This window comes from Anticarsia gemmatalis, chromosome 21, assembly GCF_050436995.1.
Source record: "Anticarsia gemmatalis isolate Benzon Research Colony breed Stoneville strain chromosome 21, ilAntGemm2 primary, whole genome shotgun sequence".
Taxonomy (NCBI): Eukaryota; Metazoa; Arthropoda; class Insecta; order Lepidoptera; family Erebidae; genus Anticarsia; species Anticarsia gemmatalis.
Genome location: NC_134765.1, coordinates 4,151,076 through 4,166,950, shown reverse-complemented (window position 1 = coordinate 4,166,950; position 15,875 = coordinate 4,151,076). Strand labels below are relative to the sequence as shown.

The following is a 15,875-nucleotide window of genomic DNA, read 5'->3' as shown; positions in this document are numbered from 1 at the left end:
TTTCGACATCCAAGGTAGGGCTATAAAAATATACATAATATAACGTATAGAGTAAAAATACTTTCTTACCTGTATGTTTTATCAGCCTCTGTATTAGCAGCTTATAACTGGGGAACTTTTGTACTGGCTTAATTAGCAAGTTGTCCAATGACAGCTTGCCTTTGTGGTCCCTGGCCATAGCGTCCAAGAACTTGGCGAAGGCCGGCCTTGAAGCCGCCGCCGTCTTGATCGTCTCCTTCGCTTTCTTCAAATTGTTGATGAACGACATGTAAGTGTCCATCACGGTGGGTTTTGTAAACTGTGGAAAGAATTACATACTTACATAAAATGACGTTTCCATAGAGGACAGAGACCAAAAAATTTCAATTGGTCCGATCTTCAAAAACTTCCCTCACTCTATTCATATCTATACACCGTCGATTACGAGAAAATACCACAGTATTTATAAGGTTTAATCTTAAAATTTCAGTGTGAATTGAAGAAAGTAGTTGAATGAGTTGTAATTTTTTTATAATACATGATTAGAATTATTGACTCTAAAACTTAATTCAAAAGAAACGTTCAGTAATGATACAATTTTCTACAAAATCTATTAAAACTATTTATTTAATTGACGACTGTCGACTCTGCTATTTAGTAATGTATACGTTTTGTAAAATATTTTATAGTAGGAAGGTTCCAATAAACAGTTTTATTTGAAAAACATACGGACTAAGTAAACAAATAAATTTCCTTCACATCAAAACAACACAACCGTTTACCCATAATAAATGAAATTGGTGTTTATTTGACTAATATTGATAACCGAAGCGATTATGAGTCCATTTCCTTAAGTAAACAAGATCGAAAATAAAGGTTTCTTCAATCTTCATCAATCACGATAAAAATGTCAGACGCAAAGCTAACGCATAAAAAATTAAAGCTCACTGGTGTGGAAAAAACGATATTGCTTCGAAGATAGATTTTTATTAAAATGTAAAACAAAGTAGTAGGTTATGATGTTTTGGTGCGTTTCTAAAACGCAGAAATTTCATGTTTTTTTTCTCTAGATTACTATCATCAACATCAATAATATGATTGCGTCCTTTGTTCAGCTGTATTTAATGTCAAAATAATGCTGACTGATATAAAAAATATTGTTATCATCATTTATTATTTAATAGCATTTCCTTTTTTTTTTCATTCCTTCTGTTAACATAGGATGTCTCAACAAGAGTGCTTTGTATTCGGTTGTAACTTTCTATACAACTGTGAGGAATGATTGTTCCATGTATAAAAAAGCAGCGTCACACAAAATATGAACGTGTCACAAAATATTAACCTCCGTGAGAGCTAAAAAGTGCTTTCTTATACATATAAAAATAAAACAGTTCCTTACCACATCTAAGAAAACATCGCCAACTTTCTGTTGCAGGTCCCATTGTTCGAGCCTCCGTCTCAACTGCTCCAGGAACACCTGATGAACGTTCAGGATCCCCGGCACTTGGTAGAAGATCTCGTCCACGAGGAACGCGTCCAGAAGACCGGCGTTCTCCGGACTCTTCAAGGGCTGGAGATATTTCTGGGTGGACAAAAGAAAAACAATACTTTAATATAATTACTTTTGTGGCTTATTTTATTCTTGTTTTGGCTATTGTAATAAAGAATAATAATTTTATCTTGAATACAGCTTGTTTGTTAAATCTGAGAGCGTTGCTTTGCTCTACATGTACATATATATTGGTGATTATAGTAGTAGAAACAACGTTAGTTTTTTTAAGGATAATTTGGTCACCTAAATTAGTAAATAAAAACTTTATAATAGTAGAGTACCTTCATTCCTAAATTATTATGAACGGAAAACTGTAATCTAAAAGTTGAACTGAATCCGCTTGTCCAAAGAATAACATTTATTCAGAAGATAAATGACATGCCGACATTTTCTATTTCCTTTAAAAAGAGCGAGACGACATGAAATCATACATTTGAATAATGTTCCTTGACAGTTGTGACATAAAATATCATTTTGAATGCAGTTTATGTGAAAATCGTTTATTTTACTTCAATGCTATAGTCTGACAACTTAATACAGAACCAGGTTCATGGGTGGCGGAGGTACACAAAGCTTAGAATATCGTATTTATGTGACCGGTAGGCTTTTGCAGCCGTCTGTGGCCGGTTTGATAGAGCTACTTTTTTATATATACAGAATCATTAAATTGTTTCTAGATATTTCGTTCATGCCGCATCGAGGCCCCCTACTGAGACAGTTGTCGTACTATAAATGTTTGTTTTACACCTTAAAAAAATCATGTCACATTTATATTATGTTCATACCAAATCTATAAAATAGATTAACAAAACACCTTAAGAACGAAATTGAAACTTGGCCTAGTACCTTTATAGTCATTAATTTCCATTAAAATAATTAATACTTGCTTTACAAAGATTACTATTGGGGATATCGTACTGATTAATCGTTGCTTCGTAAATAAAAGTTAATTAAACTTTGCCCTTTTTGTATTTTAACATTGCGAAAAATACATTTTCTTTTTATAAAATAAAATTAATTAATGTTTAAAGAAAAGTAATACATGTTTCCTTTACATACAAACATAAAATCACGACAATAGGCAGATACTATAAAGAACGCCACTTACGACGATCCTTACAAACGTCCATTGCCTTTTTTTTGCGGGGGGAAAAATCCCTTCGGATACCCAATTTTCCTGGGGGGGGAAATCTTGGGTTATGTGGTGATACCACTAAAAAACCGCCCCGGTAAAAGTCCATTGCCTAATATAATTCACATCCATACATCTTGTCATTCAGAACGGCCGTTTCTTCTACATGTATAATATTATAAGTGTTAGACAGGGACAAATAATTTAACATGACAGTCATCTTTCAATAAACTGTTCCGAAACATCAAGAGAAAAATCATGCTTGAGTTTGCTAATTCCCGTATTAGGTAAAACCAATTTATAAGAAGAGATAGCGAAGTATCGATATACTTTACAACACACATAAAACCTAACGGTAAGTAAGAACACCATAAAATGTAAGCAGTTGGTGACAAAGTTTCGTGGTGAATATAGGATTACTGTACTCAAGTTACCTACAGACAAAGTCAGCAGAGTGATCAGATTTTAATACAAAATTTCTCGATGATTAGTAATGAAGTTGCTGTCAGTAGTCGATAGAAGTAGAGAATCGAGCTACATACATCCATCCGAAATTTCGGTAACGTTACTGTATTCAAAAATTACGTGCAATAATCGATTCTAAAAACCATTTCGATATTAAATCGAGTGCAAAAATCGATTTTAAATTTATGTATATAAGTTAAGAAGATTAAATTGTTTAACAAAGGAAGCTTCGAAACGAATGGAATCATATAAGGAAAGCACCTATATTTCGTGCGTATTTTAATTTTTCGATGAATCATAGTAGGTCCCTCAACATTTTGGTTACCCTAATCAAACAGGAGCAACTCAAGGTAAACTTCGCATCGTTAGAGATGGAAATTTATTTGGAGGAGTCGCTGACTCAGTTGAAGGCGTAAAATAGAATCAAGATATGAGAGAATCTCGTGAATTGGAGGTAGTTACCAAGAAAGCCGATAAGGGTAATGGTGAAGATTTTTGGCTTACGTAAGCTCAAGTACTTTGTCTATACGTAGTTCAGTGAATATAAAAGCAAAAGTATGAGAATAAGACTAACTAATGTATAATATGTTTGTACTAGTTTCAGTATTGCCTTGGTGTTTTTTCGCTACGGCTTGTTTGAAATTCTACAGAATAGTATACAATAATGATACACATGATCTATTATTGCATGCCCATTTTGACTGTATTATGGCCACACATTTCAAATTTTATTTAACACTAAATATATATATTATATATTCCCAAATTTATTTTTACCGTACCCGTATTTTTACCAAAGGAGTAGATATTTTAAAAGTTTAAAAACAGTTTAATATTATGAATCCACCAAATATACATTTACTAAAGCCTTTCCCGAAAAGATACAAAAATAAACCAACACTATCTAAAAGGCACCCTTACGACTAAAAACCTTGGAGCTGTCACAAGCAGGCACTAAACTGGCCTAGAAAATAATTAAAGTACCGGCCGACACATTTCTATGGCGCTCTGTTAAATCTGTCCTTCGTCAGACAAGGCTGGCAGGAGGGGCGGGAGGCCTGCCGGTGACAATAAATAGTACCCACTAGTGACGTCACCTATTTTCGCACATATTTTCGCATCCCCGAATTTATTGTCTTATATTATAATTTATTTTTTACAAAGAGTTCAAATACTACTGATATTGCATTATTTTTATCTTCTTCTTATAAGATAAGAAGAAGATTATTTTTATGTTTTACTTCAATAAACGCGAGGTACACTGCCGGTCAAAAGTTTGAGACCACTTGTAAGAATCTTCGTCACCAACAAATTATTTCAAAAGTACATATGGTAAAGACCTAATTTGAACATCTGTGTATTCTATTGTTATTAGAGAATTTCTAAGAACCTTTTCTTTATATATTTTTATCTTATCGTCCTAGAAAAGTCTATTTTTTCAAAACATCAATGAACGCCGCGCAACGACCAAATGGTAAATCATTGTAATTTTTTTATGAGCCGACCAAAACATTGAATATTTTGCTTTTGTTTCTTGTTAACTGGAATTTAGGATTATTTAAACGTTTTAAAACATATTTATTACCTGAGTTTTCATGAAGTTAATCTTTTTTTATCTCGTTTAGTCTGAGCTCATCCTTGTGACAGTGAAGACATCTTAAAATGGGAAAAGTGCGCGAAATTAGCAGTGAAACTCGTGCTGTCATAGTTGTTTTACACAACGAAGGCAAATCTGAATGTGAGATTGCCTCTCAACTTAAGTTGTCGAAGACTTGTGTTCATAACGCAATAACCCGATACAAGGAGACTGGCATTAATCAAGATCGTCCGCGGTCAGGAAGGCCGAGAGCTACTACTTCTAGCGAAGATAATTTTATCGTCGTTACCAGCAAGCGGAATAGACGCCTAACAGCACCAGAAATCTGCGCTGAAGTGAATAAAACCCGATCCGAACCTGTGTCAGTGACTACAGTAAAAGACGATTGAGAGATGCCAAGTTGTTTGGTCGCGTCGCTGTACGAAAACCACTACTAAGGCCACAAAACAAACGGAAACGGATGCAGTGGGCCCTTACCCATCGAGATTGGTCTGAAGAAGACTTTAAAAAAGTTCTTTGGACAGATGAATCCAAATTTGAAATATTTGGATCAAAACGACGAGTTTTTGTTCGACGTAGCGCCGAGGAAAAGATGATGCCAGACTGTGTGGTGCCAACAGTCAAGCATGGAGGTGGTTCCATTATGGTCTGGGGATGTTTCTCGAGCCACGGAACCGGAGATTTGGTACGAGTCGACGGAATTATGAAAAAGGAGCAATATAAAGAAATACTAGAGCAAAATGCCGTTCCGTCTGGTTTGCGATTAATCGGCGATGGATTTATTTTCCAGCAGGATAACGATCCAAAGCACAGTTCAAAATTATGCAGGGGCTTTTTGGAACAAAAAGAGACAGAAGGGGTGTTAAAAAACATGGTGTGGCCTCCTCAGAGCCTGGATCTCAATCCAATTGAGCTTTTATGGGAAGAGCTGGACAGAAATGTCCACAATCGCTGTCCCTCCTCCAAAGGAGACATGTGGAAGGTGTTACAGGAGAGCTGGAATAATATTTCACCAGAGACAATAAATAAATTAATTGCTCGTATGCCGAGACTAGTGAAAAAAGTGATAAAGTGTAAAGGTGGATTTTTTGACGAAAAATCAGTTTAAGATATGAAGGGCATTTTTGATGTATACCATTGTAATTTCTCTACTGTTTTGTTTTATTTTAGAAGTATGTATATTAGTAAATAAGTATTTTAAATAATAATTAAATATTTTGTTTTATATTTTGAGTTTTATTCCATTTTCCTTCTTTTATGTAGGTGGTCTCAAACTTTTGACCGGCAGTGTAGATGGGCAAACAGTATGTGGAAAGAAAGCGATCATGTATAATATAGTCACTTTCGCATCTAATTAGGAGTATAATTCTCAAACATTTTAAAAGTCATTAATGAATGAAACTCCGTAATTCTTTAGTATCCCTAGCATAAAAATGTAAGTTATTCCGACTACTTATAACTGTATAATTGTTTAGATTTTTAGTCAACATCATCGAAAATAGAACAGCTTAACACTTCTCGCTAGACATTCAAAATTTGCTGCTAAAAAAGTTTATTTAAAAACTCACTTTCGTAAATGCTACTGCGAATATTCGCATTCGTTAGTATCTGTAGATGTTTGTGACATCACTAGTCCCGACCCACATGAAGCGAAGGTAAAACGGAAAATTTGCTCGGGAACTGCGGTTCAGGGTTGGTCAATTAAATGTTAATTACTCTAATCCGGGAAAAAAAGTATCGTTGAAAATTTGCCCTTTTGTCAGACCTTTTATTTTGAAGAGTTCAAGGCTTTGCGATGCTATCGTGTTTTGAATTATAAAGGTTTTATCGTGCGATGTTTAATTCTTGTTTTAAAATGCATGAGAATTGATAAAGATGAGTTAAATTATATTGAGTTATTTTATCTCTTCATCACCTTGTGTAACCTAAAAGAAAACGCATGAAGCCTTCAATCTGCCGTATGTGAGGAATATAAAATCATTAAATAAATAAGTCATTGAAGAAGATTAAAATTTCTTACAGACATATTATATTTTCATGCTTTAGTAGTTCATTTGTAGTACTAATTTATACAGTTAGATATTATTTTCCATCTAACAAAGCTAAAATCCTTTGAAAATACAAACTAAAGCGGGCTGTCACCACCACATTAATATCTAACAAAGAACGCAACGACAAGCGAGAGACTGATCATAGTTAGTGACAACCCTGAAATGTCTTCGAGTCCATAAATATAACGAATTTGTCACTCTGCGGTTCATACCTTGCAGATTACTCGGCTGAGTTATTATAATAATTTTACGACTTAAAATTTCATTTTCGCACTGATTTTGGTGTTAAAATTGTGAAGTTAGTATTAATATACTGTTTGAAGAAGTTTTAGGGGTCATAAGCGGTTCTTAATATGGTTGTTAATTCTATTACACTTAATATATTATGTATCTTTTAAAAGTAAATAGTTATATACTAGTCCACTTGCAACCATGGTGTAACCAACACCTTATACAAACATAGCAAAATGCTTCTTCGAATACATTCCCGGAAAGTACAAGATTTGTATCGATATATATCAATACACGTCTGCTTACACTTTCGGATCCAGTTATTTCAGTCTATGCCGAGACTACTACTACTAAATGATCGCTTTTATTCTGATATAATGTTCATGGAAAAGGCAAAAGTTTAAAGTCGGAAAACCTATCTCATAAAAAGTGCTGCAAAAACTGGACATTTCACTGGATACGCTAACTGACACATATTCAGAAATACAAAAACTGGCCACTATAGTCTTATACGTATATCGAAAAAGTATTTTAGATAAATATAAAAAAAAAAAAATGTTTTTTACTAAAATCTTACCTTGACTAATATCTCCAAAGCTTCGACGTAAGACTTCTCCGTCTCGTAAAGCTCCACCACCACGTGTGTTCGTGTGTCCTGTAACAAGAAAATTACGTCAGAATCATGACGTCAGAAGAACACCTTAGCATTCGTGACGTCGAACGTCATTACGTAAGATACGCGAGAATTGTGTTCAGTGACGAGAATTATTGAAATGGTATGAAGTAGGTTATGAAGTTTTATATTGTTGAATTCTTCTTTCTTATTGCTTATATTTTGAGCCGACTGTTTAAAATTTTTACGCATAGTATTGATGATTTTTACTACTTTCAATATGGCAGTTAAAGAAAATATTATTTTAATCGACGTAAAGTTTTTGAAAGTTTAAACTGGCAGCTCTTTTTTCGGTTTAGAATACGCACTAAATGTTTGCGTTTACTCAGAAAAACTAGATTTTTTGAGTGAAAATACACAACATTTAATCTAAACCAAAATTTGATTAAACCCAACATTCTAACTTTAATATAAAAGTAAGCACAGTTTCATCCAACAAAAAGCCAGTTATCAGAAAAATTCGCACCCACCCGCGAAAAATTTGAACCGAAAAAAATCTCTTTTGAGCAGAAATGTGCTACAAATATTACATTTTTATGAATTTAATATGGACGGGAGTGGTGAGTCCTGGGTAAGTAAAAGTACGAAAGAAATTTATTTAAATGAAGGCATACGATTTGCATAAACATATACCGAGGTTACATATATATAGTATGTGGTACAGTCGGCACCATAAATATTCATACAGGTTAAGAGTGCGAGCGCGTAAGGTAAAAGGTATGAATGGATAAAATATTGGCAGGAATTTTTGTATGAAATATTTTTGGGTCGAGGTGTATCAAATAAAGTTGGGTTGGAGGAAAACGGACCCATCGTATTTTTTCGCAATAGAACTTGATCCAAGATGTGAATGAAGAAAGGAAAGAATTAAGGTTCGTAGCAAGTGGCGTTCCTTAGAGCTTGATTGAAAATTGGTTAATTAACCAATGAGGTGAAAACCTCTTTAAACATACTTTCAGGTGCCTTACATGATAAAGTTGGATGAACAATTATTTCAAATTTATACATAACTTTAAAAAGTCTCTGTGCTTATGTAACTAAAGCTTATGTTTATCAATAAATGCAATAAATTTATCTTTATCGACTGTTACTGCTTTCGACTAATTACGAGTTTAATATTTTACACCCTTAAAGTATTCAATTACAATGTAAGAAGATGCATCTAAGTTTTATTAGAAGACTACCAACCGTTAAGACAGTTTCTTAGGAAATGAAGAAAGATTTACTGACGTTTGAAATTAAAAAGAAAATCCCAACACCAGTTGTTTGTTGTTGTAGTTAATCTTTCTTGTTTGTTTGTTTGTAACTCGAGAAAGGGATGGAGGGTTTTATTACTTTGTTTTATCAGCAGTTTGTTCGAGAAATTTCTACGTAAACTATTCTTGCGTTGTGCTTTTTCTTGCAACTTTTGCTTTGATTATTAATATTGCATTTACCTAACGCTATAGGTATTAAATGAATATTCATAATTTTGTACGTTTAACTCTCAAAAGAAACATGGTATTTTGGGAAGTTACGGTCCTTTGAGAGGCAACTCGGAATGATGTCACGTATGCTGGTTTGTTATATGCATATGGGTGTTTTTCAAACCTTACAAATCAACTGGACCCTTATAAAGTTACCATTATTATACTATTAGATATAAGCTGGTTTTTTATACAAACAAAAAATATTTTTCCTTGAAACATGCAGCTTTATTCAGTCCTTTCTAAATAAATACCGAACACAAATTACCTTTTAAAACGGCCAATTTAATTTCTCAAAGAACTTTAAGTAGCATTGACTACCATTGTAAACAGACCTTCTTCAATCCGTAAATTCCATTCACTTTTCCCAAATTGCATTCAGAAACTTTTATTAGAGAGGTCAAGTTAAACTGGTTGTTTAAGTAGGGAAAACTCACTTTTTTAATTAGACCAAAGGCCTGTTTGTGCCAACATACTTAAGAAATGAGTTTTGGGTTTCACAGGAATTTTCGTTCAAAGTTTTCCTGTAGACCAGTTTCGGTTTCCATTGAATTTTCTAAGTTATTTCGACGACTTTTGGAAAGTTTTTGTTAGCAAAGACATTGTTATACGTGAAAATGGGGGAGACGTGGTCATTTACGTGAGGAGCAAGAAAAATAATTGCGAGACTTTATTTATTTTACAACTATGTAATGTTATGTTATTATTCCTAATATAAATTACATTATTAAGTAAGAATCGAATGCTTACAATTGATGACATGTAACGTATGCTATCAAAGTGATCAAGGCTTTCCGGTTTTACAAATGGTACTGCTAACTTGAAGGGCCCTCATATAACAGTATTAGACTAAGGTGTACTTGGATTCCTAAGATATGTTTGTAAGTCACCACACAGTTACAAAAGATGATCAATGTTCAGAATATCACAGTTTAAACATTACTTCAGAGACTGTAATTAATATTTCACTCAAAAGCTGTAGGCGTTTCATTTGTAAATAATCCTAAACAAATATTCGTACCGACGCGACGTTTCGAAAGTGGCTCCACCTAGGGACTTTCACAATGAATATCGCATTTTTATTTACGTCCCTTTTCCCTAAGGGACCAACAAAATACTTGACAACAAAGAAAATGTACAGTTTTTGAACAAGGTCGTATGAAGGAGGTGGGTTCGGTTGAAATATTTTTATGTGAGATGAAAAGTAATCGTGAATGTTTGATCAATACTTTGACCCAAATCTGGAGATGTTTTGCAATTATTATTGTAGAATCTGTGTTAGAAAAAACAAAAGAGACAAACAGCAAAAGAGCTGAAATATCAATTATGGCTATTTTTACAAGACTGTATAGGCTTTTTTTATTCCATCAATATTAGAACGCCTTATTTTAAGGGCTTTGATAAATAAAAACAGGCCAATTTTAAGGCTTTTGGCTTGGTTTTGTCTGGTTATCAAGCCCAATAGTCAGCAAACATGACTATCACAAGAGTTGTAACTTTCATGTTCCTACCTTCTAGCGACCTTTCCTAGCCCCTCTATCCAAAACCATCACCATTCATCATCTAATTCTAATAACACCGTACACAAAAGAAAAAACATCAACTCGTTTATATTTTTCTAGAAAATTCTCTTAGTAACGCCACTAATGCTACGTAGACGGATATTTAACCCTCCTCTCATAAAAGCCCTCCATTAAGCCGTTACCTTTGACTTAGCCACACAAAGAATAATAAGTGCGTTATAGACAACGTCGGGAACAGACAAATAGCAAGTGTCATCAACAGCACTTTGTTTAGGGATGCCACGTACCTACTTGAAAAAAAATCAGTTTAGGGAAAAACTACAGATTAAATAAAGTTTAGGCATGTTAAGAACAAAGAAAATGTGACGGTTTTAGTTCTTACATGTTTATAAAGGTTCGTATATCTACAATATTGTTTCAGTATTTATTTCTATGAGTAAAATTTTACAAGTTAACATAGCAGTTGTCAACAATGTATACAAATAGCTGTTTTACAAGCATTCCATAAAATCCTTTATAGTAGGTATAGATTAAAAAAAATGCAGCCATACTCAACAAGGAGAATCCAAGAAAAAGCCTAGCTGTTTTTCTAAACAACGGAAGCTTATGAAAGCAGTAAACGAAATTTTTTTTTTTGACCGAATAAATATTGCACAACAAACACGAGATTTCATAGATCATGACAGCCCTTACTAACTGCGAAGCACAGAGCTATGTATGTATAGACATATAACTACAATCACAACACGTTACTGCATCGTAGAGCGCGTGTATGTCTTCTCTATCTATACATAACACTTTCACTTCGCACAATATTAAACGCAATTAAGTGCAGAACAAGACTTAATGATGTCAGGGGTGTGAAAAGTGCTTTAAATAATTGTAGGTTTTAGAAATAAAAAAGTTAGTTAAGAACTTTATTATGGATATTACAAATAAGAAAGTTTGTTTGTCTGTTTTTTTGTCTGTAACGTTAACACGGTTAACCGATTAGTCAATAAATGGATGGAGATCATGCAATACAACGGTACAATTTAAAAAAATCAAGCCTTAATTTATTTTACTTTACCTCTACAGACACGAAGCCGCAAATATTAGATTGTTATTTTCTTTTATTGTTTTTCATAATCAAGTTGAAATAAGCATTAATTTGATATTAATACCATACGCTAGAATCACCACAATAGCCATTGCAACGCAGTCAAATATATTAAGTTTTCGTCAAAGTGGTTTCAATATAGACTACAGTTGACAGGTTTACGCTACTTCGAATGCACTGTTTTCCTGTTGCGTACGCGTCCTAAACTTTAGGAAAACCCGAAGAATGTGTATCTCGGGTTTTCTCCACTTGAAGGTGTATTTGGGATACAATACCGTGACCTAATTGTAGAAATAGTGAAGATAAATGTAATATAAAGCAAGATTGCAATTTTAACGTAAGAACTGACGAATCTATTCATAAGATATTTACTTTAATTATGTTTTGAGTAACTAGACTCACTATGATTTTTAATAAAATACAAGCAAAAAACTCCGCCGAAAACCTAAAAATATTTGTTAACACCGATATATCTATTTCGCGTCAAAGTACAAGTCTAGAAGTGATATCAGTATGGTTAACACTTTGACCAGTACCAATAGATCGCACTGCGCCATGATTTCTGAATATGCGCCTTCTAATGTCCCATTGCTGAGGCAAGAGCTCTCTCACAAAACTTCCCAGTCCTGTAAAATTGTATTCCGGCTAGTCTTACAAATACGCTTGAAGAAAACGAAGACAGTTAATTTTCCAGGTTTACTATCATTTTCTTAGAATAGATTGCTAGATTAAAATAAATTACAGTGTTATCCAGAACTATTATTAATGATTCTAAGGAAAATCCAATAGCTGGCAGCAGTGAGTAATTAAGTGAAGACTTAAATGAAAGCGCTGCTAGAATTATTTGTACTGGGAATTACATAGATTCCTACAATGTCTTATAAGAAATGCATACTACGTGTTATTATAGAAACGTGAAAGCGTTTCATTCTTATATTATGACAGTAATAAATTAAATTTATGAGAAATGAACGAAAAAAACTGAAGATATTACAAGCTTTAAACAAAATAATTAAAATATGAACAGCGCCTCTAGCGGGAGCTGTAGGAACTATTAGAGTTACATTTTAAATGTCAAACTATCGATACTCGAAAGTAGATATTAATATGTAGATAGTAGAGGTAACCTGTAGATATACGCACTACTGAACAAGCATTTTTTTGCGGTTTTCGAATATTCTCTGCTAAAAGTGCTATAGTATAAATTCGGCATTTATTTTAAACTAAAGTAACTTCTTATTAAACAAGAGGTTTTCAATTCAAGCAAGTTTTTCCTAAGATTAGAGCGTAAACGGAAACTCACTACAGCTTCATAAAGTCAATATTCTAACAAACTTCAAGCTTTGCAATGAGAATTTTAGTACCAAAATGCACTTACACACCTAAATATCTTGACACTTAAATGTCAGAACATCAACCCACAACGACCTACGGTCCCAAGTTAAATACATTATGACAACTAGATAACACTGACCTAAGTGATTAAAGCATCGCTACACTAACAATGTTATACCACTTCCTCTTTCAATTAGGAGCTTGACCCTTTGGAAACTAAATGCCTATGAACTAAGTAAAGTTAAGTTATGTAGTTAATGCAATCTTTTAGTACTTTTATTACCAAAAATAGTAAATGCGAGAGTTTGATAGCATGCACGTACAACTGTTTCTTTATCCCGCAATAATTATTATTGCTTAGATTTTGATTAAATAATTCGGATAGGTAGGTAATAACTTGTATCTGAATTTTTTATATTTTACCTTCCGCAAATCTACCGAATGAATTTATTCGCAGACATAAGTTTAGTCTTCTATAAAGAGGTCAAGGTCACCGTAGTAATTTTTATTTGTCTTTTTATACACATACAAAAAGGTAAGGATTTTTTTTCAGAAAAAATAATAATACATACCTACATGATATCACGCTTCTTATACTCGGCGGTGCAAGCAGAGCGCATAAAATTATCCGCATTTCGCCATTAACCACGTTATTTAGTTATAATCAAATTACAAAGATTGTTCGCTAAACGTAACTTCGCTAAACGCATACAACTGACTTCAAGAAAGCGTTTTAATTTTCATACACACGGTATCAAAATGACTCATACTATTACTGATCAAGCAGCTTGCGATCATTAATATATTGTGATCCGAAACATTTCTCACGCACCTATAAATAAACTTGTTTACGTATAATTCAAAAGCCAAAGATTTGCAGTGACTCAGTTTTTTGTAGAATTTAGATTCAGATCTGATGCAAAAATAAATGTTTTATATAAAATTGTAATAGCAATGTCTGAGCTATTTTTTGATCAAATGATTCAGGGTTGAAAGAAATTAGAGACGATTTGGAACTTAGAAATGTAGAGATTCTTGTGTTGCGTTTTTATGAAACTATTGAATCTGATACGACAAATAATATAGAAGATAATAATATAGGATAAGTACTTCTAATAATAATTTATAATTTTAACCCATTAATGTCCCACTGCTGGGCAAGGGTCTCCTCCCGTAATGAGGGAGGGGTTAGGCCTTGAATCCACCACGCTGGCCAAGTGCGGGTTGGGGACTTTGCATGCCCTCAATAAATGTATTAAACAAATTTTAGGCATGCAAGGTTTCCTCACGATGTTTTCCTTCACCGTTGGAGCATGTGATAATTATTTCTAATACACACATAACTTCGAAAAGTCATTGGTGTGTTGCCTCGGGTTCGAACCTGCGACCACTTGAGTGGGAGGTGTCAACTTATACCACTCAGCTATCACTGCTTTTTTCACTTCTAATTCTTGGTGAAAATTGCATAATAATGAATGCCTGTTTTTTTGTCTTGCAGAGATGCTGATATCAGTTGCATATAAAACAAAACTCACATTCAAATTCAATTCAAAACATTTCTTGATGTAGAAGAAGTTTAATATAGTTGTATTACTATGCTGATCTCAATTCAGCAAAAAGCGTAATAAGTGAAGAGGTTGAATCGCTGCGACGAAGTTGTACGCAATACACTTTTTACTTTGTTCTGCTCTCGAGAAATCGATTACGGATTTTTATTTAATATCGCTGAAGTAGGTTTTATCAATTTTCTTGTTTTTTCTTGTGTTCACTCAGTTGATTAAACGCTTTGTAAAAGTGTTATGAGTCAAGACTCCGTAAAAGGTCTTTAAGTTTCATTTTATTTGCATACAATATTCTATGTTTTCCTTGCAAATTGCGTTTTCTATTTGTATTTATGTCTCGAAAATTCTAATAATTCAATGTCGTAACTTCAAACAATCAATTTTCTCGGTCAATCTAATGCAGTTAATAATTGATTAGATTGTTCTCCGTTTGCGTTTTCTTCTTAGCGCAATGTTAGCGATATTTTACATAATATGTAGGTAATACGTTACGGAATCATGCCTACTAAGGCTGAAGCATTGAAGCTAGCATAGCGGTGAGCTATTTTTCACTTGTTTTAGAACTTAGTACGTAATCTGTAAGTAACTGGTTCGATTCTTATTAAAATTATTTAGGCTACGTTTTAGAACCGATTTTTTCTTTACTTTTTTAATGATAGCTCCCAATAATTTTATCAAGATTAGTTTTATTTATTTATTTTTATAAAGCCTACTCCCGCTTTAATGTTTGATCTTATGTCGCGGGGACTTGTACAAACATACAAACAACGGACACAAAGTACAACCAAACCCGAAGCTACTATTTGTAAATGGCACAAATCATTGTTGTATTTGATAATTGGTGGTCTTGAACTTAATCGATCTTTTATTAGCAAAGACTTGTGTCCAGCTGTTGGAGACAGCAGAAGACAGCGCAGAGTAATAGGCCAGAATATTTTTTATCAGTAAATTCATGTTACAGTTATGATATGCTTTTGTATTAAGATTCAGAACATTAACTATCCTACCAGCTGTATTGAGCCACGTGCCTGTCTATTATTGTAACGTTATCAGTCCGACGACCTCGTCCGACCGATCGATAGGTACTATCGTTAATTATGTCTGCTGACCGCTACCGGCCGCTACTGGATACATGGTGAAAATGTTTTGGGATACGTTTTGTCTAATCTATAGAAAAAGCTTAGGGTGATAATTTGTTGTTGCTAGATAA

At 33.6% G+C, this 15,875-nt stretch overlaps 1 protein-coding gene across 2 annotated transcripts in view; it reads right to left on the bottom strand.

Annotated features, from left to right (window-relative positions):
* The window catches only part of LOC142981996 (rho guanine nucleotide exchange factor 17), a 132,278-nt gene that overhangs the window by 11,163 nt on the left and 105,240 nt on the right, over nt 1-15,875 (bottom strand). For both annotated transcript variants that reach the window (XM_076128213.1, XM_076128214.1), the window contains exons 4-6: nt 7,585-7,662; nt 1,379-1,561; nt 70-298 (exon numbers count right to left, since the gene is read on the bottom strand). In XM_076128213.1, the coding sequence (XP_075984328.1) occupies nt 70-298; nt 1,379-1,561; nt 7,585-7,662 (490 nt within the window). The remainder of the gene's footprint in view (nt 1-69; nt 299-1,378; nt 1,562-7,584; nt 7,663-15,875) is intronic.